Genomic DNA, 27,031 nt, shown 5'->3' with positions numbered 1-27,031 from the left:
ATATTTGTCTCTTCCTTATTCTTTGTTCTTTATTCTTCATCCTATGAAACACTTCTGCTTTCCCACCTCCCCTCCCATATTGCAGTTCTCCAGGTGGAGACTCCACTTCGTGACGTGTTAAATAAAGTTTGTTTGTGTCCCCTACATGGTCTTCTTTAATCATTTTTAACACTGCAAAGAACAGTAACTCTACAACTCTTGCCTCATGACCTTGAAAAGTTTATACATCAACTCACGGGGGTGTCCACTCCTGGGGAGCCCTTAAGATCTTGGATTGATGAAAAACTGTTTCCCCAAACTAATCATTTTAATCCAAAAATGTGGCGGCTTCAAGAAGACACTCTGAGTCTCTCATCTCTCATGTGACTTCTCACGGAGGAACACCACCCAGACGTTCACATAACAGACTTCACATTTGCCTTGCCTTTGGATCCTTCTCCCTTTTGTTTCATTTCCCCAATCTCTGTCTGCTTTGTAACCTTTCTTCTTATCATCCGATTTTCTGACATCCTCTCTACTGTCTGGCAACGTTATTTAGACCGAGCGATACCATCTGTTCTCATACATGGTGTGCAGTAGTAGATGCAAATTAATCACCAAATTCTCATTATATGGCTCAGTGCATAATAGTTCTATTTTCCCAAGCCATGAACTGAAATTCTTGACTTTCATACCAGTGAATACTGGCTCTGAATGGCTTTCTACCCAAATCCTCCAGCTTTTTCCCTTTTTACCAGCATCCCTTGCTGATAAAAATGGTGACCACCTTCCCCTACCCACACCACCCCAGCACCAGATCCACTATAGCTCTCTATCTGTGTGGGGTTTGAGATCCTGCAAATCTACAGTGCCTATAGCTCATAAAGAAGGGAATGAACAAAGAAGCTCTACTCTGCCTTTAGTTACAGAATTTGCACACTTAGTTCCTGATGGATAATAGGCCCACTTCTGGGAATACGCAGCAATTTAAAGTAAAGTGTCTAATGTCAGATTCTGTAAAGTCTGCCTCTGCTTTAATCTGAGGCTGGTCTATTTGGCAAGTTTTTTTTTTTTTTTTTTTTTTTTTTTTTTTTTTTTGTTCTGTTAGTCTACACCCATGGTCATTATAGTGCCTCCCCTCCTCAACCTGATTTAGGCTCTGGGTGGCGGGGTGGGGGGGGTGGTGGTAAATACCTGGTGGCACTGACAGGGGTCAAGAGGAAGTTCATATGAATAGCTGAAGAGAGCAACAAGGGAAATAGATAATCTATCCCAGAGTCCTGAATTATTCTAGAGCTATCTGCCTCTATTCCCACAGGTCTTTTGCTTTTTTCTTCCAAATTACATCTGCCTAGTAAGGAAGACAGATTTTGGCTTTTCTCTATTCCAAAAATCTGTAAGAAAAGATTATTTGGGAGCCCAGTTTTGAGGGGAGTCTTTGGGATATATTCTTATGCCTCATCACCTCTTGACTGACATATTGCTGCCTTTCTCTGTAAGTTTCATTAAACCAACTCTCTATACCCTACCCATGACCTGTTCCCTATGCTGAGCCTTCCAGGACAAGAAACACTGGAGCTTCTTATTGACCTGTTCATGAGTTTTTTGTTCATCGGTGCCATAGATGTGACCCTAGACCCCTAAGCCTGGCCAAAATCTTGGCTTCAACACCTCCTCTTTAGATCATACCCAGAAGCCAAGCTTCAAGGAGCATTTGTTTCAGAAGGTCCTCCCCAAGGCCCATTTCTGCCTCCTCCCTTCTTTGTTCTCCCAGCTTTGGAGCTTTGGAACAGTGGTGCCCCAAGGTCTCAAGCTGTATCCTTGTTTGGGTTTAGCCTTGTCACCAGAAAGGTGATTAATTTTAAGCATCACATACTAGTAGGGAAGAAAAGTTAGAGAGGATGGCCTTTTTGCTTTTTTTTTTTTTGGAGAACTCCCAAGACTTTGCCTTTACAGTGAAACATATGTGGATAAAAGGACCACAGCAGGGCATTAAATTGCTCTATTAGGAAAATTTCCCCACCCTAACTCCCTTGGCCCAGGTGTTCAACTGGGACCATTGTGATCCCAGAACTCTGCTCTGTTTCATAGAACTCACCTCCATCAAAAAGAAACTGACTTCCTAGTCCTATATTTCTTATGAGCTCTTTCTCAGATCTCTCCATACCATCTCTGCAATGTAAGGAAGGACAGAAAGGGAAGAGAGAAACTTTTGGAGGTGTCAATCAAATGCAGCCATTTGAAGACTTTCTAAAAGATATTGTTATCCTAATGCCCTTTATATTAGTCTGCTATGGAAGGCCCAAGGATCATTGGTCCTAGAGAGAAAGTCAAGAAAGATTTCATTTGATGGAGTTTATATCCCTCTGAGTTGATTCCCGAGAGTACAGAGAAAGGATGCATCGTGGCATAAAGAGTTGTGAGCTTATTTATATTTTTGAGGGTGTTCCATGAGAATACAACTTAGATGCCCAAATATTGGAAGACATTACAGGGCATAATAACAGAGACATTCAGAGGACATGCAGATTCAGAAAAATAATCAGAAAAGCCGGGGTGCCTGGGTGGCTCAATCGACTGAGCATCCAACTCTTGATTTCAACTCAGGTCATGATCTCACAGTTCAGGTTCGTAGGTTTGAGCCCTGTTTAGAGCCCTGTGCTGACAGCATGGAGCCTGCTTAGGATTCTCGATCTCCCTCTGTCTCTGCCCCTCACTCCTCCCATGCACACATACTATCTCTCTCAAAATAAATAAATAAACATTAAAAAAATAGAAGAAGAACCAGCAAACCAACGGACACATAGAAACGTGGGTCACTTTAAGTTTTATTCATTTGATCAAAAACTTGTATTTTATTAAGGATTTTCCATGTGACAGTTTCTATAATAGAGTAGGAAATAAGACCTATAATATCATTGTCGTCCTGGAGCACACTGTCTATAAACTATGAAAGGAGAGAGACAAATGTCATACAGACCAGATACACAGCTGAATTGAATAAAAATGAATGAATGGATGAACAAAGAAACAGTCCATTGAGCTGATCTGGTAGAGATTATTTATGAACCTGGAAGCTGCTCTAAAGGTCTGGTTTCATGTTTGTTTTTTCCATGCTACTCAGAAATCCCAGGAGTTCTGGAAAATTCTTACCTTCGTATGAGCAAGAGTAGGGGCAGGAGTCCGAGACCACTTTGAATGCCAGCATGACAAAGCCCAGTGATAGGCTCCCTCTATGTGAAGGGAAGTGACTAGTCACTGGGTGGCACCTTGTATGATCCTAGCATTTCGTATTCAGTCTTCTGTTCATAAGAACATCTTCTCTGATTCACTTTAAAACCTGTCACCTGAGTCATGTGTACTACTCTTCAGCTGGCCATAGGACCATGAACTCTTCCCCATGTCTAGACTGTGACCAAAATAAACTTTCATAGCTATTTGGAACCAGGAAAGACCATTTTTCTTCTTGTCACAGGCATTGCCTTCCTCCTCCCCATTCACACGTGTGACCAACTATTTGTCAATTCTGGTATTTTTAACATTCCTTCAGTCTAGTCTTATCTGTGGTATATTGCCAAGCTGGAACTTTAATACCATTTTACTATTTGAAAATATATATCTCTACTCCCCTGTATCTAGAACTAGCTCATCAAGATAATGGTCATCTGGGTTAGGAATTATCTCTGTGTTATTATATTTTTACATATGTTTACATATATGTTATTAATAATAATAACATCTAATAAATATTTATCAAACATTTAACTGGACAGGCTTACATATAGGTTCCCTAGAGTTGCCATATTGAACTGAGGATTGGGTAAGGCTCATCATTTCACTTAGTGCAGTTTTCTAGAAATAGCAACTATTTCCATATTAGCAAAAAAAAATAGATGAATGTTTGAGATTAGGATTGTCATTGCTAAGTATATCAGAGCCAAGACATGCAGAACATTTGGAAAAACAATGGGCTTTGACTCAGTTAGAGACCAATGGTCTAGATCCAAGAATTGTGTGATCAGGTGTCTTATGCCCACTAAACAGGGTGAGTTACTTCTGAAAAGAATAAATCAGTTGGACACCTGAGAGATGTGCTTAATCATGTACACATATTATGCCATTTGCTATCTAGCAATAAATGGGCTATGTGAAATGATATTCTGAATATCAGAGAGAGGTAGGTTTCCACTGACATGTCTTTCCCTAGTTGCTCCTAATAACAAAGCTGTCAGTTTGTCCAGGTTCCCCGAGTTATTCTTGGAGAGCAGTGAGTCAAATTTATGCTCTAGAGTTAGGCAGAGAGAATAAACGAATTATACCACTCTGGATCTGCTTTGTTTTAATGCTATATATAACAGGGTTCATAAAAGGGGGGAAAAGGAAGTAGATGTAGCTCATTGTGATGTGGACCACACGAGGAGCATGCTTTCCAAACCTATGAATAAATGTTAGACCAACTACAGTGACATAGAAGACCAGGATGCAGCAGATGTGAGAAATGCACGTATTGAGGGCCTTGGCCCTTTCTTCTCCAGAAGCAATGCCCATGACAGTATTAAGGATCAAAAAGTAGGAGAAAAAGATGATAAGAAAGTCCAACAAGACCACTGCAAATACAACCACAACTGGATAGAGACGATTGAAGGTGATGTCAGCACAAGCTAACTTGATGACATCTTGGTGTAGACAGAAAGCATGAGAGAGTACATGGGATCGACAATAGGGAAACCAGTGAAGGCGGATAATTATTGGCATGATTGACAGACCAGCCCTTGTCAATACCCCCATCCCAATCTTCATTACCTTGGTGTTGGTAAGGATGGAAGTATATCTCAAGGGGTTGCGGATGGCAATGAAGCGGTCATAGGCCATGGCAAGCAAAACACCAGACTCTACGATAGAAAGAGTGTGGATAAAGTAAGCCTGAGAGAAGCAGGCCTGATGACCAATCTCTCTGTGATTCAACCATAGAACGCCCAGAACTGTGGGCATCGTGGTCAAAGTCACTCCAAGGTCTGTGGCTGCCAGCATAGCTAAGAAATAGTACATGGGCTCGTGAAGGTTATGATCATCCCTGATAAGAAAGAGAAGAGTGCCATTACCAAGAAGTATGGAGACGTAAACCCCTAATAATGGGATGGAGATCCAGTGGTGTGCCTTCTCCATGCCTGGGAAACCAGTAAGCAGAAACAGCGAAGTGGTGGTGTTGAGCCACATTGCAAGCCTTGCAAAGAAGAAAATGCTCCCTTCAGGTAATGCAGTAGAAGTTCTTCTGTAGAAGTTGCCCTTGAGTGTGCTATCTGTTCGTAAGATGTTTATCAGTCTTGACTTCCAGTGATAGCAAGGATGATAATGTAGTCATTATTTGGAGATTTCTAGGTATGGGAGAATAGAGCGTATAAGGAACTCTATGTATTATTCATTGCTACTGTACAACATACAGGAAATACAGCAATGCTGACAGAATAGACCTAGTTGATGTCCTTATAAATTATATAACCGAGAAAATAAAGGCAAAATGCAAGAAGACATCAGTATATTTGAATAGTGCTATGATAGTGTTGGAACTTACAGTGTATTTTTCAATGTGCTCTTTATCTTCACTTGTGATATTTCTCAGAAAGTATGAAACCTGAAAGATCAGTAGAGAATTAATTCCAAGACGAGCAAGTATGAACATCAATAGCAAAACAAACAAATAAATAATCAATCAATCAATCAGTCAATCAAATAGACTTAGTTGATTTGAGGGAAAGATCAATACTCATTATGTCTGGAGGAAAAAACCTGAAGCTCTAGAGACTTTTGAAAAATGATATGATATCATATATCACATTTATCACAAAAATGATATGAGCAAATTATATGTGTTTATCTCCACAACACATAGACATCAAAATCCATGTTGCTTAGCATCATAATTCTTTGGTTATTGATGTGATGTGCCTCAAAGAATTCAAAATTTTATAGTGTAGATACAAAAATGAGCAATAAAAAGGGGATTTAATGACAAACATTTGAGAGCACTATTTGTTAACAGCACAGATTACTGTTAACATATCACCTGTCTGGAGGTACAAAGATAGAAATCCGTTATCTAGGCAAGTTCAAGAAGAAAATTTTTTACAAACTGTGGAGTGTGATGAGATTTAACAAAAGTGAGAAGGTTCTGTGACATTCAAATTTCAGGCATCACCTGGTATACGTAGCCAAACTCTAGGAGTAAAAAAAAAAAAAACATGCATTGCATCATTCAGACAAAAGGAGAGCCACCTTGTACTCTGGTTGGTAGGGACTGTGTATCTCACATGCTTTGAAAAGAACATCTTGGTGTGAATTTGATATATGAATCCTAGGACATCTTTTTGCCCATGAAAAAAGGTGTATAAGATTATTGAGTTTTTACCTCCAGGAGCATTTGTTATTCCAGCTCTGCTACTTTGTAACAATAATAATATTGGGAAAGTTATTTAATCTTGGGCTGTGGTTTCATGATCTTTAAATGGTACTGGCGGGGCGCCTGGGTGGCTCAGTCCGTTAAGCATCCGACTTCAGCTCAGGTCATGATCTCACGGTCCATGAGTTCAAGCCCCGCATTGGGCTCTGTGCTGACCGCTCAGAGCCTGGAGCCTGTTTTGGATTCTGTGTCTCCCTCTCTTTCTCTGACCCTCCCCCGTTCATGCTCTGTCTCTCTCTGTCTCAAAAATAAATAAATGTTAAAAAAAAATTAAATGGTACTGACAATTTCTGTCTTGCCCAGTGATGCTCTTGACACAGGTTGTGAAAATGGAATGGATTGCCAGTGAGAAAGTGCTTTGCAAGGGGTAAATTGTTCTTCACTTTTGAAGTTCTGGTGTTATTATGGAGAAGAGCCTCTTCACTCTCTTCCTGGTGGCTACGCACCATGATTATCCACTCACTCTGATTATCCACTTACTCTGAGACGTGTCAAGTTTTCTTAACAAGCCTGGGGAACCAATATAAGATGATGGGGGTTTTGAGGAGGCTGGGTATGGCTGTATCTGAAAATATTAAACTAGAGCTCACTTGAACAGTAGATAAAAGATGGTGTTTGGGGTGGAGAGAGAGAGGAGAGAAGGAGGGTGGTGAGTGAGGGTGGGGACTTCTGCAAGCTGCGAAAGCCAGGAGCCCAGGGACTGGAGTAGGTTGAGGGAAAAGCAACTCTGTCTTCATAGGGGTAGGAGGAGGAATAGCTGACTGCTGCCTGTGAGTGAAAGGCTTGTACAATACTCAGTTTATGTGACGTTAAAGAAGCAGGAGTGGGGGCACCAGACAGGGGAGATAGCCTCAAAAAGGGAATGTAAGGAATACATCATTGCTGAGTTTCCGTTATGTATCAAGACACTAGGACACTACATGTGCCTCATTTTGGGGGGAGTGAGGGAGTAGAGTCTTTATAGCAGTCTCTTTCCCCAGTCTACAGTCATATTGGTTATGTGTCCAAGGTGATACAGTCAGTCAGTGGCACAGTCCTGTTTATGCACTGTGGATTAATTAGAAAGACTCTAGGAATGGTGAAATCTATGTAGTAATTTCGAGTACAACCAAGCTTACTGCCTCTCTATTATGTATTCATACTGAAAATCTGAACATTTTTACTTAATTTGCTCAGAGTTATTTTTGTTAGACACGAGGTTATCTGTAAATGTTGGGGGGTTAAAAATCTTAGACTTTTGCCTCATCCCTGCAGCCACCTATCATCTCCCAGAATCTTAGAGTGGACCTGGGTTTTCCTTGATGAGAAGCTAATTCCCAAAGTCTCAAACCCTGATACATGAACTGTGGGCTCTGTACAGACACCCCAGAGATCCTGCTCAGATTTTTATCTTTCACATGCTCCCTCAATTTCCCTTAGACTCTTTTCCTCCCCTTTTCCTGACACTTCCTCTATCATAAATACTTAATCTCTCCTCCTTTTTTAAAAATCTCCTAACCTTTCTCTGTTATCATTCTTTTCTGAATAGTTCACATTTATAATTCATTCTTCTATTTATTCTATCTGCAGGGCTCCGTTCTCAATACATACTTCTTAGCAGAATGCCTTGCACATGATTTGTTTTCTTTTCTAGTCACTGAATGATTGGTTTGCTGGCACAAACAAATTGATTTTCTGACCATCTTACATGCCTGATTTTGAGCAGGGTATCAAATCAGCAAAGCATGTGGATTGCTTGGTACGCCCTCCTAAGTGGTTGATTGATTTTGAATACATCGTTGTGTATCCCCAGCGAGATGATCTGAGGGTTGTTTGTTATAAGGGATATGGAGAGAAAAAACTGTACCCTATCCTCAATTGAATGCCTATTGCACTGGACTTTTCCAGGTGCTGAAGATACACAGCTATGCAAACAGCCGTCTCTAATCTAATGGCACACACTGCCCACACTCCATCCAAGATTAACTTTGACTTGGCTTAACAGTCTTGCATGGTAGGGACTATTCTCCAGGAAGTGTCTGAAGCTCTTATAATTACAAAGCTACCCTTTCTCACACTTTTCAAGAGATTCTAACCCCATCAGTTTTCTGGATTTGTAGGGGAAAAGTCCATGCAGAAAATCACGGGGCTAGAACAGAGGCCAGAGAGGCTACAGGTGCAGGCATGGGGAGAACAAGAATTAGAAATGCGTAATTTATCCCCAAGCTTACACCTACCATTTGGTTTGTTCCCATAAGTCTTCTTTGCCTTGTGTGTTCCAGAATCTGTCTGGATTCTTGGCCTTCTTAGATACATCTGAGGAGGTAATCCTTAAAGAAATCAGATTTTATAGATGTTGGAGAGTCTTAAAGACCCGTGTCTCTTCTCCAAATTCCCTTGACAGAGAATACTATCAGGTTCTCTTTGCCAAGAAGTCAGCTCCCTATTTCCTGTCCTCTCTACTTTGATACCTGCAGTGAGATATCAGAGAGAAAATTCATTACATACCCTCACTGACCTGAATTTTTTTCTTTCATTCTTCATTCCATAGGCATGAATCTGCAACCCTGAGCCTTATTAAGGATTTAGTCATAATGCCATTCTTTTCATGGTCTGCACAAAATTCTGGCAGGTAGGAACATTGACTTCAGAAGCTTGTCTTCAGGGTCCATTCCTGATTTAGGTCACTCATTGTTCCTCCCTCTCTGCACCCCTCCTTCCCTTTGTGCCTCCCTTTTTTCATCTTTTTTATCTCTATTTGAATCCTTGATGTGGGGGATCTGGGGGTTTGAACAGCAGTCCCTAAGGTCTCTATGTCCTGGCCTTTACTTAAGCTCTGTTGCTAGGAGAGTGATTGGTTGTTTATACGTGTAGGCATATGGAAGGACAAGCAGACCAGCTAGGATTGCGGACTGAAACAGAGTTCTCGAGAAAGCATTTTCCTCACTTGTATGTGGGAACTCCCAACCCTTCTCCTTGAACTGAGGATTGAGTTCAAACTAGAGGAGAGCAGGCCATCACTTTGGTGAAGTGAGAGTTCTTCCCATCTCGTCGCCTTTCTTCTAATCTTGATGTCTGGCCCAGAGCCCCATCTCAGAGAAGGGAGCTGCCCTCTCCAGTCCCCGATTTCCTCTTTTCCCTTCATCTACATCCTCCATCCCCATGTTCCCCATAAGAAGACAAAACAAGGATGGGAGTCACTTGTAATCACATTATGAGTTCAGATATGGAGGACAGGAACCATAATGCCAATTATCTGGAAGCCAAAAGTCTTAATGTCTTTTCTCATGCAAAAAGTGGCAATACAGTATACATGCGATTAAAAGCATGAATGCCGGGGCACCTGGGTGGCTCAGTTGGTTTAGTGCCTGATTCTTGGTCTGGGCTCAGGTCATGATCTTGCAGTCATGGGATCAAGCCCCATGTTGAGTTCTGTGCTGACAGCATGGATTCTCTCCCTCTGCCTCTCTGCTGCTCTCTCTCTCTCAAAATAAATAAATATATATTTTAAAACATCTTGAATGCTGGAACTTGAGCACTTGGTTTACACTGTGACTCTGACTCTTGCTGTGCTGCTTTGACACTTTGAGAAATTAACCGCAGTGCACCTTATGTTCCATATCTCTAAAATCATGTAATGATAATCACCATTGCATAAAGTTATTTGAGGTCTAAATATAAATCACTTAGAATAGTACTTGACATATAATAAGCACTCAGTCAATGTCAGCTATTACTACCTCTGTCATAATTACACTTATTTTAATTATTTATATTTTGGATTAGATTCCCCCACTGAACAGTGAATTATTTGAGAAGTAAATTTCATCTTTGCAATTTAATGGTACATCGATATCCAAGTGATTATACTATAGAATCAATGTCATATTCCCCAGTTTCTGCTACTGGAGGTAGATGATGTCACAGGCAATTTAATGATGTGTCCCTGATGAAGAGTAATTCTCATTTCCAAATTAAAACCACAAACTCAACACACACCATTCTACTTAGAAAAAAGTTTTAAAAAATTCACTGTTAGATTTTAGTCATAGATGTATAGATAGAGGATATACAGATAAACACACAGATGTATTCTTTTTTTTATTAAGCAAATTATGAGATTCAATTTAATTTAATTACAGACTAACTTACATTTATTTGATCATGTAATTATTGCTACAATGAAAACAGTATTGGGGAAAATGTATAAACCTAAATAGACAATCAGAAAATAATTCAATGAGCATTTGTTTTAGTAAAAAACTTATTGAAGTAAATTTACATCAAGAAATATAGCTGAAGTATAAAGGTCTAACTCAATGAATTCGTTGCAAAGTAAATTCACCATGGTAATTACCACCCATAACGAGAAGCACACCTTTACCAGCACAACAAAGCCCCTTTTGTGCCCTTATGCGGTCCAGCTACTTGATTATTTTACCCAGTTGTAACCTTTATGTAAGTGGAATCATACTCTGTGTGCTCCTTGTGTTTGGCATCTATGCTCCTCATTAGGTTTGTGAGAAATATCCATGTGTTTGCATGGAGCAGTAGAATGTTCATTTTTATTTCTGTATAGCACCCCATTGTATGTATATAGCCCATATTTACTTTTCTACTCTTAATAGTAAAATAGAATAGTGATAGCTTGGCTATTGCAGATACACTACTCTGATCATTCTGGTACATGTTCAATTGATCGTTGTGCACACGTACATATGAATTTCTGTTAGACTAATTAGGGATACAAGTCTTTGGAAAGACTATGTTCACCAATGGTAATAGATTCTGCCAGGTATTTTCTGAAGTGATTACATAATTTTATATTCCACTAGCAGTTCATGAGTCTCAACTGGTTCACATCTTTAATCACACTGGGTATTTTCAGGGTTTTTTAAGTCAGTCTACTGAGTGTATTGTGGTATATCACTGTGGTTTTAATTCACACTTCCCTGAGGACCAATAATGTCCATGCATTTTTATATATTTACTGGTCAGTTGCCTCTTGTGAAGGACCTGTTTTAGTCTTTTGCCCGTTCTAAGAAGAGGGCTATCATTTTCTTATTGATTTTCAGGTGTTATTTATAAATTATTGATATGAGTCTTGTATCAAATATAAGTATGGCAAATATCTCTGCTACTCTACAGCTCGTTTTTAAAATTCTCTTTATTATAATTTTTTCACAAAATAAGTTATTTTTATTTTTTTTAAATTTTTTTTCAACGTTTTTTATTTATTTTTGGGACAGAGAGAGACAGAGCATGAACGGGGGAGGGGCAGAGAGAGAGGGAGACACAGAATCGGAAACAGGCTCCAGGCTCTGGGCCATCAGCCCAGAGCCTGACGGGGCTGGAACTCACGGACTGCGAGATCGTGACCTGGCTGAAGTCGGATGCTTAACCGACTGCGCCACCCAGGCGCCCCTAAAATAAGTTATTTTTAATGCAGATTTATTTATGGTTCTTATTTGTGTGTAATATGTAAGAAAATTTAAATCCCAAATTGGTGAATAAAAAACCCTCTGTTGTTTTACAATAGCTTTGTTTTAAGTTTACCACAAACTGAATTTTTTCTATGGTATAAAGTTGGGATCAAGAAGCATTTTGGTGTCCATATTAATTTTGTGCCTTTGTTTAGGCCACATTCTGTTCTGATCCCAGAAAGACCTGTAGTTTGAGGTACTCTCTTGCACCCTTTCACATAGTCACAGCATGGTTTTGTCAGCAGAAAGTCATGATTATCACCTCCAGTAGCTCTCTATCCAGAACACTTACATTCTTGTGGGGCAGTGAAATTTATACTTTCACAGATTGTCAAGACACCTGAAGGCTGAGTATGTTCCTGTCACGGGGTGGGTTCTCCAGAAGCAGATACAAAGCTGAGTTGGGGGTAAATGTTGGTTATTAGAGGTTAGGCTTTGGAAAGAAAGGAAGAGACAGAATTTGTCAAAGGAAGAAATGGAACTGAGGTATGGGCTGACAAAGTGTCAGCCAACATAGCAAGAAACTGTGGAGCAAGTATTTATTACCCAACAGTATTACCTCGTGTGGGGGTTGAAATGGCCAGGCTTTTAAGACCTCTCTTCACTTTGTCACCTAAGAAATAAGGTCATGACCTTTGGCAAAATGGCACCCTGCAGCTGAGAGACCCTGTAGAAGCTGAGAGTTGGAGACTGTCTGGTGACCCCTCTCCCAGGGCTGGACAGCAAGTCTTTCCTTGAAGGGGAATCTAGCCTGCAGAGCAACAGGTCTACAACAGCTTCCTTATTGATACCCTATATTTGGAGGTCATTTCCCAAGAATTTTCAGATTTATATCTCCTAGTCTAATCACTGTTTCCACCACTCCCAGACCAATGGACAGTTGGAGCATATTATCCAGGTATTGAAGGAATATCTCCAAGGGTCCACCAGCTCCCAGCAGCACGTGTGGGTTCTTAAGTTTCACAGGAGTATATACATAGAGTGTTTCATTGCAAGTTCAACATTAAAACAAACAAAACACACCTTATATTTAAGGGTGAGTATTTGTTTTCTTATCTTTTTATTTTTAAATACTTATTAACTCATAAGTTGCAAAAATATATATCGGGAGATCCTGTGGAAGTTTTACCCAGTTTTCTCCAATAAAAACATCTAGCATAAATATAGTATAATGTCAAAAACCACAAATCGACAGTGGTATGATCCACAGAGATTATTTAAATATGCACTTATTTTTATATACACTCAACTTTTATGTATGTGCATACAGTTTTATGCAACTGTGTCACATTGCAGATTCTTATAAATACCGCCACAGCCAACATACAAAACTGACTCATCTGTATGAGGCTACCTAATGCTACTCCTTTATAGACATACTCACTTCTCTTCCTTCCCCCCTCCCCTTGTTCTTAACCTTGGCCAGCTACTAATCTGTGTTCTGTATCTAAAATTTTGTTGTTTCAAGAAAATTACATAAATAGACTCAATTGGCTTTCTTGCTTCCCTCCCTCTCTCCGTCCTCCCTCCCTTTTTCTCTCTGCTCCTTCCTTCCTTCCTTCCCTTTCTCTCTCTCCCTCTCCCTCTCCCTCTATCTCTTTCTTTCTTTCTTTCTTTCTTTCTTTCTTTCTTCTTTCTTTCTTTCTTCTCTCCTCCCTTTCTTTTTCTTTCTTTCTTTCTTTCTTTCTTTCTTTCTTTCTTTCTTTCTTTCTTTCTTTCTTTCTTTCTCTCTTTCTTTCTCCTTCTTTCTCTCTTTCTTTCTCTCTCTCTCTTTCTTTTTTTCTTTCTTTCCTTTTCCTCAGCAAAATTCTCTTAAAAGTATCCACTGGTTGCATGTATTAATAGTTTGTTTCCTTTCTTTGCTGAGCAGCAATTCATTGTATGGATTTGTCAGTTTGTTTAAGTATTCTGTGACTGGAGAGCATTTAGATTATTTGCAGTTTTTAGCAATTATTTTTAAAAAGCTGCTATAAACATTTGTGCACAAGTTTTTGGGTTGGTGTATGTTTTTATTTTTTCTGAGATGAATACACAAAAGTACAACTGCTAGACCATAAGGTAAGTCATGGTTAGTTTTACAAGAGACTGCTAAGTGTTTGCCAGAGTGGCCGTACCACTTTCTGCTCCCACCAGCGGTGTCTGAATGCTCCAAATCCTCTGTATCTTTGACAGCATTTGGTGCCATTTTTCATGTAAGCCATTCTGAAATGCTGTAGTAATATCTGATTGCGGTTCTACTTTGCATTTTACTAATAATTAATGATGTTGGCATCTTTTCATGAATTTATATGCCATTTATGCATTCCCTTCAGTGAGATGCTTGTTCATGTCTTCTGCTTATTTTCTGATTTTACTGTTAGATTTTTCTATATTGTGAAGTTTTGAGAGTTCTTAAAACATTCCATATACTAGGTCTTTGTCAGATATGTTGTTTGTAAATATTTTCTTGAAGTTTGTAGCTCATCTTTCCATTCTCTTAATAGAGTCTTTCCATGTCAAACATAACTCTTCACTTTGCCCTAGGCCCCAAAGATTTGCCCTTGTATTTTTCTAAAAGTTTTAGAGTATCATATTTTACACTTAAATTTATGGTCCATATTAATTTTGAGTTAATTCTGTATAAAGTGGGAGTATTTCTCCCTCCACCCCCCTCCCCAGAGATGGCTAATTACTCCAACACTATTTTTAGATGAAGCTATCATTATTACATTGAATTACTTTTGCAAGTTTGTCAGAAATCAATTCAAAAATGTCATTGGAGGGGTGCTTGGGTGGCTCAGTCGGTTGAGCATTTGAATCTTGATTTCAACTCAGGTCATGATCCTACGGTCTTGGGATCAAGCCCTGCATCAGGCTCTTCATTGAGCGTGGAACCTGCTTGAGATTCTCTCTCTCCCTCTCTCTCTCTCTCTTTCTCTCTCCCCCTCTCCCTCCCTCCTTCTGCCTCTCTCCCCTGCTGTGTTCTCTCTCTCTCTCTAAAAAGGAAAAAACAAATGCCTTTGGAATTTTGATGCCTTTGGGCAGTATGGACATTTTAAAAATATTAATTCTTCCTACCCATGAACATGAAATATCCTTCCATTTATTTGTATCTTATTCAATTTATTTCATCAATGCCTTATAAATTTCAGTGTACAAATCTTTTACTTCCATGGTTAACTTTATTCCTAAGTATTTCATGGTTTTTGATGCTATTGTAAATGGTATTTTTTTTCTCTCGGATTTTTTTCAGATAGTTCATTGTTAGTATGGAGAAATGAAACTCAGTTTATTATGTTTATTTTGTACCCTGAAACCTGATTGAATTTGCTTATTATTTCTAATAGTTTTTGTAATGGAGTATTTAGGATTTTCTCTATATAAGATCATATCATCTGCAAACAGAGATAATTTTATTTTTATCTTTCTAATTTGGATGCCTTTTAAACACTTTTCTTGCCTAACTGCTCATGTGGCACCACTAAAATTCCCAGATAACCAAAGAAATCTTGAGAAAGAAGAATAAAACCTAAAGCATCACACTTTATGATTTCAAACTTTATTACAAAGCTAGGGCAATCAAAAAAGTTTTACTGGCATGAAAATAGACATATAGACCAATAGAACAGAATCAACAGCCCAGAAATATACTCACACATATATGGCCAACTAGCATTTGACAAGAAAAGCAAGAATATTCAATGGAGAGAGTAGGAAGTCTCTTCAAGAAGTGGTGATGGGACTACTTGATAATCACATGCAAAATAGTGAAGTTAAATCCCCATCTTACACACTCACACAAAGTAACTCAAAATGAATTAGACTTAAATGTAAGACCTAAAAGCATAAAACTGCTAAAAGAGAACATGGGAGAAAAGCTCCTTGACATTGTTCTCAGTGACAATATTTTGGATATGACACCAAAAGATCAAGTAACAAAAGCAAAATTAAACAAGTGAGATGAGACTACATCAATCTAAAAAGCTTCTGTACAGCAAAACAAAACAAAAATAACCAACAGAATGAAAAGGCAACCTATGGAATGGGAGAAAATATCTGCAAACCATACATCTGATAAGATCTTAATATCTAAAATATTTTAGGAACTCATACAACTCAGTAGCAAACAAAGCAAAAAAAAAAAAAAAAGCAAACAGTTTTTTGCAAAGCAAAACAACACAAAAAACCAAACAGTTCAATTAATAAATGGGCAGAAGACCTACATAGACATTTTCCCAAAGAAGACATATAAATGGCCAACTGGTACATGAAAATATGCCCAGCATCCCTCATCATCTGGGAAATTCAAATGAAAACCACAATGAGATATCTCCCTACACCTGTTAGAATGGCTTTTATCAAGAAGACAAGAGATAACAAATGTTGGTAAGGATGTGGAGAAAAGGGAACCCTTGAGTGCTGTTGATGGAAATGTCAATTGGTACAGCCACTATGGAAAACACAATGGACGTTACTTTAAAAAAATTAAAAATAGACCTAACGTATTATCCAGCATTTAACTTCTGGGTATATAGCTGAAGGAAATGAAATCACTATCTCAAGAGATATCTATACCTCCAAGTTCATTGTAACATTATTTGCAGTAACCAAGACATGGAAACAACCAAAGTGACTATCAACAGATGAATGGATAAAGAAAAAAATATATATCAGGTTTTATTTTTTTTAAGTTAATTAATTAATTAATTAATTTTGAAAGAGATAGCATGTTCAGGGGAGGGACAAGAGAGAGAGGGAGAGAGAGAGAATGCAAAGCAGGCTCCATACTTTTGGTGTAGAGCCTGACATGGGGTTCCAACCCACGAACCATGAGATCATTATCTGAGCTGAAATCAAGAGTCAGTTGCTTAACAGCTACTGTATACACATACATTTATGTGTATACATACACATATAATGGAATATTATTTAGTCATTAAAAGATATCCTGGCAGCATGGATAAACTTTGAAGGCATTCTGCTAAGTGAAATTATGATAAGGTCAAATAGAGAAAGAAAAATATTGGATGATCTCACTTATATGTGGAATCTAAAAAAATCAAACTCAGAAAAAGAGTAAAATGGTGGTTGATAGGGGCTGGGAGTTGAGGGTCAGGAATGGGCTGATGTTGACCACAGGACCTAACTTGCAGTTTTAAGATGAGTAAATTTGGGGGATCAATGCACAGCACAGTGACTATAGTTAACAATAGTGTATTACGTACTTGAAAGTTGCTGATAGAGTAATCTTAAATGTTCCCATCTCACACACACACACACACACACACACACACACAGACACACACACACAAGTGGTAATTATGTGAGGTGATGGAGGTGTTTATTACCATTATTGTGTTAATCATTGTACAATATATATGCATATAATTTATCACATTGTATATCTTAAAACTCACACAATGTTGTTATGTCAGTTATATTCCCATAAAGCTGGGGAAATTTTTTAAAAATAAAAACTAAAAGAAAATTAAAAAATCATTTGAGTATATCTAGGTCAGTCGATTTCTGGGTTTCCTATTCTGTTCCATATTTCTATATAGCTGTCCTCCATCAATACCATTACCACCTTGATTACAAGAACTATATACTAGGCCTTAACATTGAACAGAATTATTCTTCCCATTTATTATTTTTCAAAATTGTTTTAGCTATTTAGGTCTCTTGTCTCCCATATATATTTTAGAATAAGCCTGTCTATGTCTGTAAAAAACAAAAAAACTTTGCTGTGACTGCCAGGAATTGTACTAAACCTATATATCAATTGGAAAGCAGGGAAATTGGTAAGCCCGGAAAATTGACCTGCTTACTATATTGAGTTTTCTGATCCATGAAGTACATATCTCCATTCACACTGGTCTTCTTTGATATTGTTGATTGGAATTTTGTAACTTTTAGCATCCAGTCTTGTATAATTTTTATTAAGTTTATACCTAAATATACATTCAGTATTAAACAGGTTGGTTGTGTAATTTGTCCATGTTTACATTACTGGTGTCCTGGTTTTCTGGAGCTGCAATAACCGAGTACCACAGACTGCATGGCTTAGACAAAAAAAATTTATTGTCTCAGAGTTCTGGAAGCTCGATGTCCTGGATCAAGGCATTGGCGGGGTTGGTTTCATCTGAGGTCTCTCTTGCCTTGTAGATGGCCATCTTCTCCCCGTGTCTTCACAAGGCTTTTCCTCTGTGCACTCTGTTGTCTGTCTCCATGCCCAAATTTCCTCTTCCTCTGAGGACACAAGTCAGATTGCATTAGGGCCCAGTCAGTCTCATTTTAACTTAATAACCTCCCTAAAGGCATAGCTCCAAATGCAGTCACATTCTGAGGTACTGAGAGTTAGGACTTCAACGTACGAATATTTTCAAGTTGACACAATTCAGCCTATCACAGTTAGTAGCCAGCTGATGATTCTAAGAGTAGTCATTTGCATCTCAGATTTGCATTAAACATTGCTTTAATCCTAACAAATCATGCTAGAAACAGATCTTTAGGGACAGGAAATTTGTTCATGAGTACTATATGTTTCTTTTCCTCTAAAACCAGTAACAGGGAAGATGGTTCCTGCCATGCATGGTCAAAGGAGAAACCACAGATATTATCATCCTTGGGGCTAAAGTGATGAGGCATGCACTGTGTTATAGGTATGTTCATGTCATTTCCAGCAAACAAAAATTCTGGCGATGTGAAGCCAATCAGGGAAAAATGAGGACTGAAGATTCATGTTAGTTACTAGAGGAGGCTGACTGACTTTTATATACTGACTCCAGTCTACCTAATTTTCCACTTTCAAGCTAGCTTTGAGATAAACCAAGCAGAAAATATAATTAATTCAAAAGCCTTAGGCTAATAAGATGCATTAAGTTTTCTCCTGAGATCAACTGGGAGAGATTTGACCTTTGAAGTAGATGTGGAGGATAAATGGTCTCCCATAGGTGATACCAAGGTCTGCTGGGGCCACAAAGACAAGCACTCTGATTTCTCACACATAAAGCTGCCACCTGAGGCTCTGTTAACCCGTTACCTGATTGGGAGAAGATGCTTTAAGACCTTGGAGAGATTAGTTAAATGTTCCATCTCCTTCGCAGGAGGGGTTAAGATAGAGAAAATGCTTTTTAAGAGCTACAGTGGCTGGAAAAGGGAAAACTCTGGGGAGGTGCTTTCTTCATTAATAGCCTCAACTGACTGCATCTCTTAACTGACTTTGAAAAGGAGCCATGTGATCTGAGTCCCCAGGCAGGACCCAAGAACCCTGTTCTTTATCCCTAACATCCAAGCGAGGCAGCATGTGAGTATGGGCAAACACCCAGCATATATAGGAAAGGGTACTAGGGCACTCCTCTATAAGCTTATCTAGAGAGAAAACAGAGGGAAGAAGGAAAGGATTTTTATAGCTCATGGCTCTCTATGAGTGCACAGATCTCAGTGAATTTGGTAGCACTTGGAAAGGTATCTGGGCATATGAGACACATGCCGTGCTCCATGGTATGAATATGGTTGGCCCTCTCACATGTCTCCTGTCCTTTCTAGGGGATGATCACAGAGGCACCTCTAATCCCACACTATATTGAAATGAGGTAGAGAATGGTTATAGCTGTAAATGGTAGAAGATTGCCTGAATTTAGTCAACTATATATTCTTCTTCTTAGTGTTATTCCAAATTTTCATAACCTCTTTCCTCCCCTATGGTCTTTACTCAGCTTTTGAATCATTCCTCAATGTACTTCTCAGAAACTAAGAGAAGCTCCTAGCTGAACACATGTGAATTTCTCATAGCACCAAGTACAAGTTAGATCTGAATGGAATTCTTGGAAATAGAGAAGAGGAAACTGAATTGAAGGTTATTGGAAAAATAGAATGGTTCTCCTCCATTTTGAGTAGCTTTATTGTGATTTATATTACTGTGTTACATATTCTTTTACAATGAGAATTCTTCACAAAATTGCCTTAAGACATTGGGTTAAGATCGTTGCTTAAGAGTCAGAGAAGTAAGGGGAATGAGGTTGTATTTAGAATACCTAAGAAGAGGAACACCTATGTGGGATTATCTTTGTATTCAGTGACTGAAAAATAAACAATACTCATTATATTTTCAATAAACTCTAAATTTATGTATCTTAATCCTGAAGACAGAGTGTGGAGAATGAGAAATGATTCTGCCAATTTTATGTTGCTTAGTGTCAGCCCCAAAGGGCTAAATCAACATCTCATGCCCAGTTGTCTGGCACCACTTCATTGCTAGAAGCTTGCAGTTCAATCTCATCTGTACAGGTACAAGGTAAGAGGATGGTTTTCTTTGAGAACACTTTAAGGGTGGTGGTTTCCACTGGCAAAATAACTTCAAAGAAGCATACTTGAATGAGAATATCTTTTTTTAAGTTAGGAAAAAAGCTTGAATAAACTGTTATGGTATGTAAAAAGAAAAAAAAAAGGACATCCATTTGCTCCAATTCAACCATATTTACTGATGACTCTTGATTTCCTTGTGAGTAAATATATGTCTTTCAGACTTACTCCATTGAGGAAATGACCTCACCATCCTTCCATTTGCTCAAGCCATAAATCACACACACAAAGAAATGAGCCAGTCTTATTTTGTTTCTCCCTCATTCCCATTTCCAATATATCAGCAAATCTTGGTACCACCTAAAAAATGTATCTATATCTGTTTAAATTTTCTTTATTTCCACTGCTTTCCTAGTCATAATCACCATACCCAGCTTGGATTATTTTGATAGTGTTCTAACTACTATCCTTTCTTGGATCTTGCTTGATTATCCATTCCTCACAAAGCATTCCAACTGATAATTTAAGAATGCAGATTTCAGTATGTCACTATGCCCTCCTCCACTGTGATTTTTACATTGTCCAATGTGTTTTCATCACATTTGTAGTAAAATAGAGTTCCAGTGTTGTCTATAAGGCCCTATGTTATCTATAAGGCCCTTGACACCACCTAGGTCTCTGAAAGTACCTATTGTCTCTGTCTTGTTTGCTCACCAAGCTACAGACATGCTAATTTTCCCTTTTAAATGGAAGAGTCTTCCTCCAGATCTTCATATGGCCAACCTTCATTGTTATTCAGGTTTTAGCTCAAATGTCACCTCCTCAGAGACAGATCATCCAAATTAATAAACTGTATGCAATATCATCCCAATCAATCTCTATTAAATAGTGCTGTTTTATTTTAAAATTGCACTTATATTTATCTAAATATTTCTTATTTATTTTCTAACCTAATTTATGGCTTATAAAATCCATGACTTTGTCTTATTAGCATTTAATCCCAGTACTTAATATGCCATCCCTATCACATAGTGGATGCTGAAAACATATTGGGTGAATTAGTGTATATATGCATAATTGTATAAATGTATGTGTATGTATGTATATGTGTATGTATGTATACATGTATTTACATATAATTGATGTATGTATGTAATATGTGTGTATGTATACACAACATGTTTGGTACTTCACTAGGTGTTCAGTAAGGCAAATAAAACATAGTTTCTATATTCAAGTAGTCCATAATCTAGTAGCAGAAGAGACAATGAAACCGGGACATAACTCTTCCTTCCACTAACAGGCAACTCTGTTTAAGCAGCAGAAGGGCTCTCATTTATTACGGGTAGGACAGGTTCAGAAGCCCACAGCTGGATATAGAAGGAAGGAGATCAAGAAGGTGGATGTTTCACACAAATGGAGAGCTTGAAAGGGGAGAAATCAGGTTTTAGGGAGTTACTAGGGTGGGTCCACAGAAAAATAATGGGGAGGGAGAAGGAAATTACATGGAAATAAGATAATTTTTTTTTTCAAACTGAAGGATAAAGTCAATGAGCCATGTCCTTGGCTTGCCTAAGTATTTATTCCAGCTCCAGGGTCTATAATTATCTAACTTAAAATTAGGCTATTGTAGTGATATTTAAAAGTTATGTAGTATCCAGGGGGAGGCTAATTAAAATGTAATGTTTGTTTTTCCAACACAGATCCATGAATTGGGAAGGCACAGCACCTCTTCCTCATATCTGTCTGCTCCTTAGCAACAGTGGTAGTGGTACAGCTTTTCTTTCCATGCCTTTTTTTTCTCTTAGACCCCTGGAAGTTTTGTTGAGAATTCAAAGTCACACATATACAGGATAATGTGAGTTAGGAATCACCATGAAGACAAGTATAATGAGGTCAAGGTTGGGTTCCTTGAAATCCACAAAATAGGGCTTTTTCTGTGAAGTCTGAATAGTTGATATAGATGGTTTCTAAATGTAGTATGGATTAAACATTTCCTGGGGAGACTGTTAAAATGCAGATGACCATATGAAACACCAAGGATTTAATTAAGTAGTTAAGGGATGGTCCCAGGAATATGCAGTTAAGAACACAGAAGATACAACTTGTTTTGAGAATATGTTTTGAGAAACAATAGCTTATATTGATGTCATTATTACCTTTAAGAAAGAATTCTGAGACGATATAGTTGGAGGGATACCTTGAAAGTGGAGCTGTATTTCTGTGGTAATAACAGAAAAAAAAGACATGTCTTTGGATAAACCCGACGAGAGGCCGAACGGCAATTCCAGTTCCTTCCTGTTGACTGGTTTCCCAGGCTTGGAGGCAGCTCACCACTGGATTTCCACACCCTTCTTTTTCATCTACATCTCTGTCCTTTTAGGCAACAGCACCCTCCTCCTTCTCATTAAGGAAGATCACAATCTTCATGAACCTATGTACTATTTCCTGGCCATGCTAGCAGCCACAGACTTAGGGCTGACCTTGACCACGATGCCTACGGTGCTCAGAGTCCTCTGGTTGGATCACAGGGAGATTGGGAAAGTAGCCTGTTTTTCTCAAGCCTACTTTATACACTCACTTGCCTTTGTAGAGTCTGGTGTTTTGCTTGCTATGGCTTATGATCGTTTTATTGCCATTCGCAACCCCCTTAGATATACCTCCATACTCACTTATACTCAAGTGCTGAAAATTGGACTGGGAGTTCTGCTGAGGGGGTTTGTATCTGTTATCCCTCCAATTGTACCCCTTTATTTTTTCCCTATTGCCATTCCCATGTCCTCTCTCATGCATTCTGCCTTCACCAGGATGTCATCAAACTGGCCTGTGCTGACACCACCTTCAATCGGCTGTATCCAGTTGTGCTTGTAGTCTTTATATTTGTGCTGGATTCTCTGATCATCCTCATCTCCTATGTATTGATACTCAAGAGTGTCCTGAGAATTGCCTCCAAAGAAGAGAGGGCCAAGGCCTTCAACACCTGTGTCTCCCATATCTGCTGTGTCCTGGTTTTCTATGTCACAGTCATTGGATTGTCTCTGATTCATCGGTTTGGGAAGCAGGTTCCACATATTGTCCACCTCACTATGAGCTATGTATATTTTCTTTTCCCTCCACTAATGAATCCTATAATCTATAGTGTCAAGACCAAGCAGATCCGGAGTGGCTTTCTTCGCCTTTTTACTAACCATCATAGTCCCTCGCACAGAATGTAAGAAATCTGGGTTTTGGCAGTGGAGCAAAGAAATCTCATATCAAACACCCATGATCAAATCTCTTGGTAAAATAATTGTCAAAGTAGAGCTAAAAATTTCCCTATATTATCTCTGTAAGCTCAGGTCTTTGGTCTAATCTAGTTTGTGCAATTCTTCTTAAAGAAAATTATTGTATATTTAATATCTGTTTGCCACTCAATTTTTGTGATAACAACACCATGGGTGTTTATAGTTGTGTCTATAATGTATTTATAATACGTATCTTTAGGGTTTTAGAAAGGTGGCAGATAGGAACAGAGTTATAAGGATATAAAATAATGAGTTGGTTTGCATGAAATAAAGTTTGGTCTGTTTATATACAATGTCATTCCCATGAATTGCTCCACAGAATTCACACAAATTGTGGGAACTTGTATGTCTGACCACTGATGTTCTGTAACTTTCCAGTAAAGAAGTATGAATTCTTCCTCACTCAGTGTTGTAATCACTTATCATCCCAACCATATCATTGATTCCTCCCCTCTCCATCAAATGACCATGAATTTGTCTCAAGAATTATAAGCTTGGGGGGGTGCCTGGGTGGTGCAGTCGGTTAAGCGTCCGACTTCAGCCAGGTCACGATCTCGCGGTCTGTGAGTTGGAGCCCCGCGTCAGGCTCTGGGCTGATGGCTCAGAGCCTGGAACCTGTTTCCGATTCTGTGTCTCCCTCTCTCTCTGCCCCTCCCCCGTTCATGCTCTGTCTCTCTCTGTCCCAAAAATAAATAAACGTTGAAAAAAAATTAAAAAAAAAAGAATTATAAGCTTGGGGAACCTGGGTGGCTCAGTCAGTTAAGTGTCTGACTTTGGCTCAGGCCATGATCTCACAGTTTGTGGGTTCGAGCCCCATGTCAGGCTGTGTGCTGACAGCCCATAGCCTGGAGCCTGCTTTGAATTCTGTGTCTCCCTCTCTCTCTGCCCCTCCCCGTTTGTGTTCTGTCTCTCAAAAATAAATATTTTAAAAAATATTAAAAAAATAAGCTTGTATTTATTTCCCAAGACACTTCTAACTTATGAAAAACTAGTTTGTGATAAGAGGAACAATGGATAAAAAAGAGGAAATAGACATAGTGTTCCCTTCCATCTTTGCCCTCATTCATATCCTACTATTCCACTGTTAGCTCTGATGTTGGTACCATATCCAGAACATCTACCAATGGCTAACTGGTCTGTCTGAATGGAAGAAATGTTTTTTTTTTCCTCCATCCTTTATTATGAACAAAACTTGAGGGATTGAAGGAACAGATTTGCACATTTTGGTTGAGATTTTCTGATGAGTTGGGAAGAGAATGTGACTCAAGTCAAAATATCCTCCCAAGGTGGATGCTGTGTCTACATTACATTACATTACATTACATTACAAATGGGGCAAAGAAGGAAGTAGATGAGTCAGGAGAAAGAATATACAGAAGATGCTATTGATGTGATTGGTGCTTTGTCCATATCACTTTACAGAACTGTGTACCTACTCTTTGCCCCTTATGAGTGTTAGCTACTCATCACTCACATTTGCTGCTTAATTCAGGTTATTATTCTCAAGTCAATTGGAACTGCTTCACCAAGATTATGGCCCCTGCTCCCCAGGAAGCAGACCACAGGCAAATACCAACTCTTTCCTTTCTAAAGCTAAACTCCAGCTGGAACTATGTCTTTGATTATCTCCTTGCCATGCCTACCCTTTTATTTTCTCTTGCTCCTTGATCAACAAATAGTAAAAAATTCCCAAGAGAAAGACTTCTCTGAATCTGTAGTGAAGGTACCTAGAATGCCTGAATGTTACCTTCATCTATATCGTGAATATTATGGGGTAAGAATAGGACTTAAAAACTGCATGACACCAGAGCTGAGATCCATTGCCAGGTAAGGCCAGAGGGAAATATTTTAACTCAGAAAGTTAGATATTTTTACTAATGAAGGTGTCTCAATATCTTCAAAACACATAGTCTCATGAAAATTGAGCTCTGTGACCCACAAGAGACAGGCACTGATGGTGTGACCTTTGTCGGGAAACACTACGTCAAAGAAAGGCTTTCACTACCTGAAATGGGAAGTCTTCCCAAATCAGAGAGATTATGCCTCTGGGATTCTGTACTTCACAGGCAGTATTGCAGGGAATATGAAAGGAATGAATAAGGTTTGGAAAACACATGCAGAGCAGAGCCATAATGGCCACTTAAGGAAATGGTGCCCCACCCACTTCCTCCCAGTGCCCTCCAACCTGGCTGTTTGGAGTGTTGGTTGATAAAGGCTAACAGCTGCTCCCATTCTCCAATGACTTGTCCTATGCCTCATGTTGGAAAGTTATCCTGACTGGGGTGTCTTGCAGCAAATGACTTCCATCTGTTCTAGAGAAAGTGGTGCTTCCAGAAATAGTTACACACATGCAATATGAAGTTCTGTGGATGAGAGGGTAAATTTTCCTACTGATGAAACAGAGAGAACATTGGAATTCTTGTTGTTTGTCTTACGTTCTCATTATGTTACCTCATTTTCAGCTCAAAATATGATTTTCCAAATCAAGTCACCCTTAAGTTTGCACTTGGCAAAGAGTTTTCAGGGAAAGGGAATTCAGACTCAAATCATTGTCAGAGACTGACTCCTACTAATTGTGACTTCTCAGATCCTACTGACTTTGAGAAAGACTTATGGGCTGAGGAGAGTTCAAGAGGAACTTAACTGAATCTGAAATGTCAGAAGCTAAATTGTGACCTGTATGGTTCACTACATTGGACCCGTTCTCATTTTAATTTCTCGCAGTTGGGCTAGACTCCAGGACAAATTTAGGAGACGAGGCTTAGACAAGACAAGAGAGCTCATCAGATCCTTATCCATGCCAGAATGTGACTACAGCCCTTTCTACTCAAGTACAAATTATCAGAGGAAGTTAAGGATGGAAAGAACACCTTCTCCATCTCTACTACTTCTGTTCATTATTATTTATTATTATTACTATTCATTATTACTTAAAGTAAAATTTATTCTAAGTAAAATTCCTTATTACTTAAAGTAAAAGAAGATTTTTTTTTATTTGACTTATATTCCGAAGGCAAGAACTATTATCTCTGGATAAGACTTACTAAGAGAAAGATAAAAAGCCTACTGTTTCAAAGAATTCATCAGTAACTGCACTCATTTGTGAAATGATATCACTTTAAGAATGCACGTGTGAAGGGCGCCTAAGTGGCTCAACTGGTTAAGCATCCAACTTTGGCTCAGGTCATGATCTCGCAGTTGGTCAGTTCGAGCCCCACATCCCACTCTGTGCTGACAGCCCAGAGCCTAGAGCCTGCTTCGGATTCTGTGTCTGCCTTTCTCTCTCTGTCTCTTCCCCACTTATGCTCACTCTCTCCCTCTCTCTCTAAAAGAAAAAAAATAATAAACATAAAAAAAGAATACATGTGTGAAATACTGTATAATAAGTCATCTCATTTGAAACCAAGGGGAGGTAATTGTCAGGGAATTATCAAACTTCACTTAAATTTCATGAAATTCCTTGTTCCTGGATTCAGGAATGACAAAGGCAAATGCAGTTTTGTTGGTATCTTCTCTGTTCAGGTAGAGATCAGAAAGGACAAAGGTGATTTGACAGCATGACTTCC

General features: G+C 38.8%; 2 protein-coding genes across 2 annotated transcripts; one reads left to right on the top strand and one right to left on the bottom strand.

Moving 5' to 3' along the window:
• Positions 1-4,257: 4,257 nt before the first annotated feature.
• LOC122482575 (olfactory receptor 51B6) lies at positions 4,258-5,196 on the bottom strand. The gene has a single exon (XM_043578882.1). It carries the CDS (start codon positions 5,194-5,196, stop codon positions 4,258-4,260), a length of 939 nt encoding a protein of 312 aa, XP_043434817.1.
• Positions 5,197-22,428: 17,232 nt separating this feature from the next.
• LOC122484269 (olfactory receptor 51B5-like) lies at positions 22,429-23,396 on the top strand. The gene is given in 2 exon segments (XM_043582256.1): positions 22,429-22,939; positions 22,942-23,396. Coding segments are annotated over 2 exon segments (966 nt in total).
• Positions 23,397-27,031: the final 3,635 nt, after the last annotated feature.

The sequence above is a fragment of the Prionailurus bengalensis genome, chromosome D1 (genome assembly GCF_016509475.1).
Source record: "Prionailurus bengalensis isolate Pbe53 chromosome D1, Fcat_Pben_1.1_paternal_pri, whole genome shotgun sequence".
NCBI lineage: Eukaryota > Metazoa > Chordata > Mammalia > Carnivora > Felidae > Prionailurus > Prionailurus bengalensis.
The sequence above is the reverse complement of the archived record's forward strand: the minus strand, read 5'-3'. Positions and strand labels throughout refer to the sequence as shown.

What these genes read in the sequence shown, in the direction of transcription:
- LOC122482575 (XM_043578882.1), bottom strand. Translation starts at nt 5,196, where the DNA reads ATGTGGCTCAACACCACCACTTCGCTGTTTCTGCTTACTGGTTTCCCA.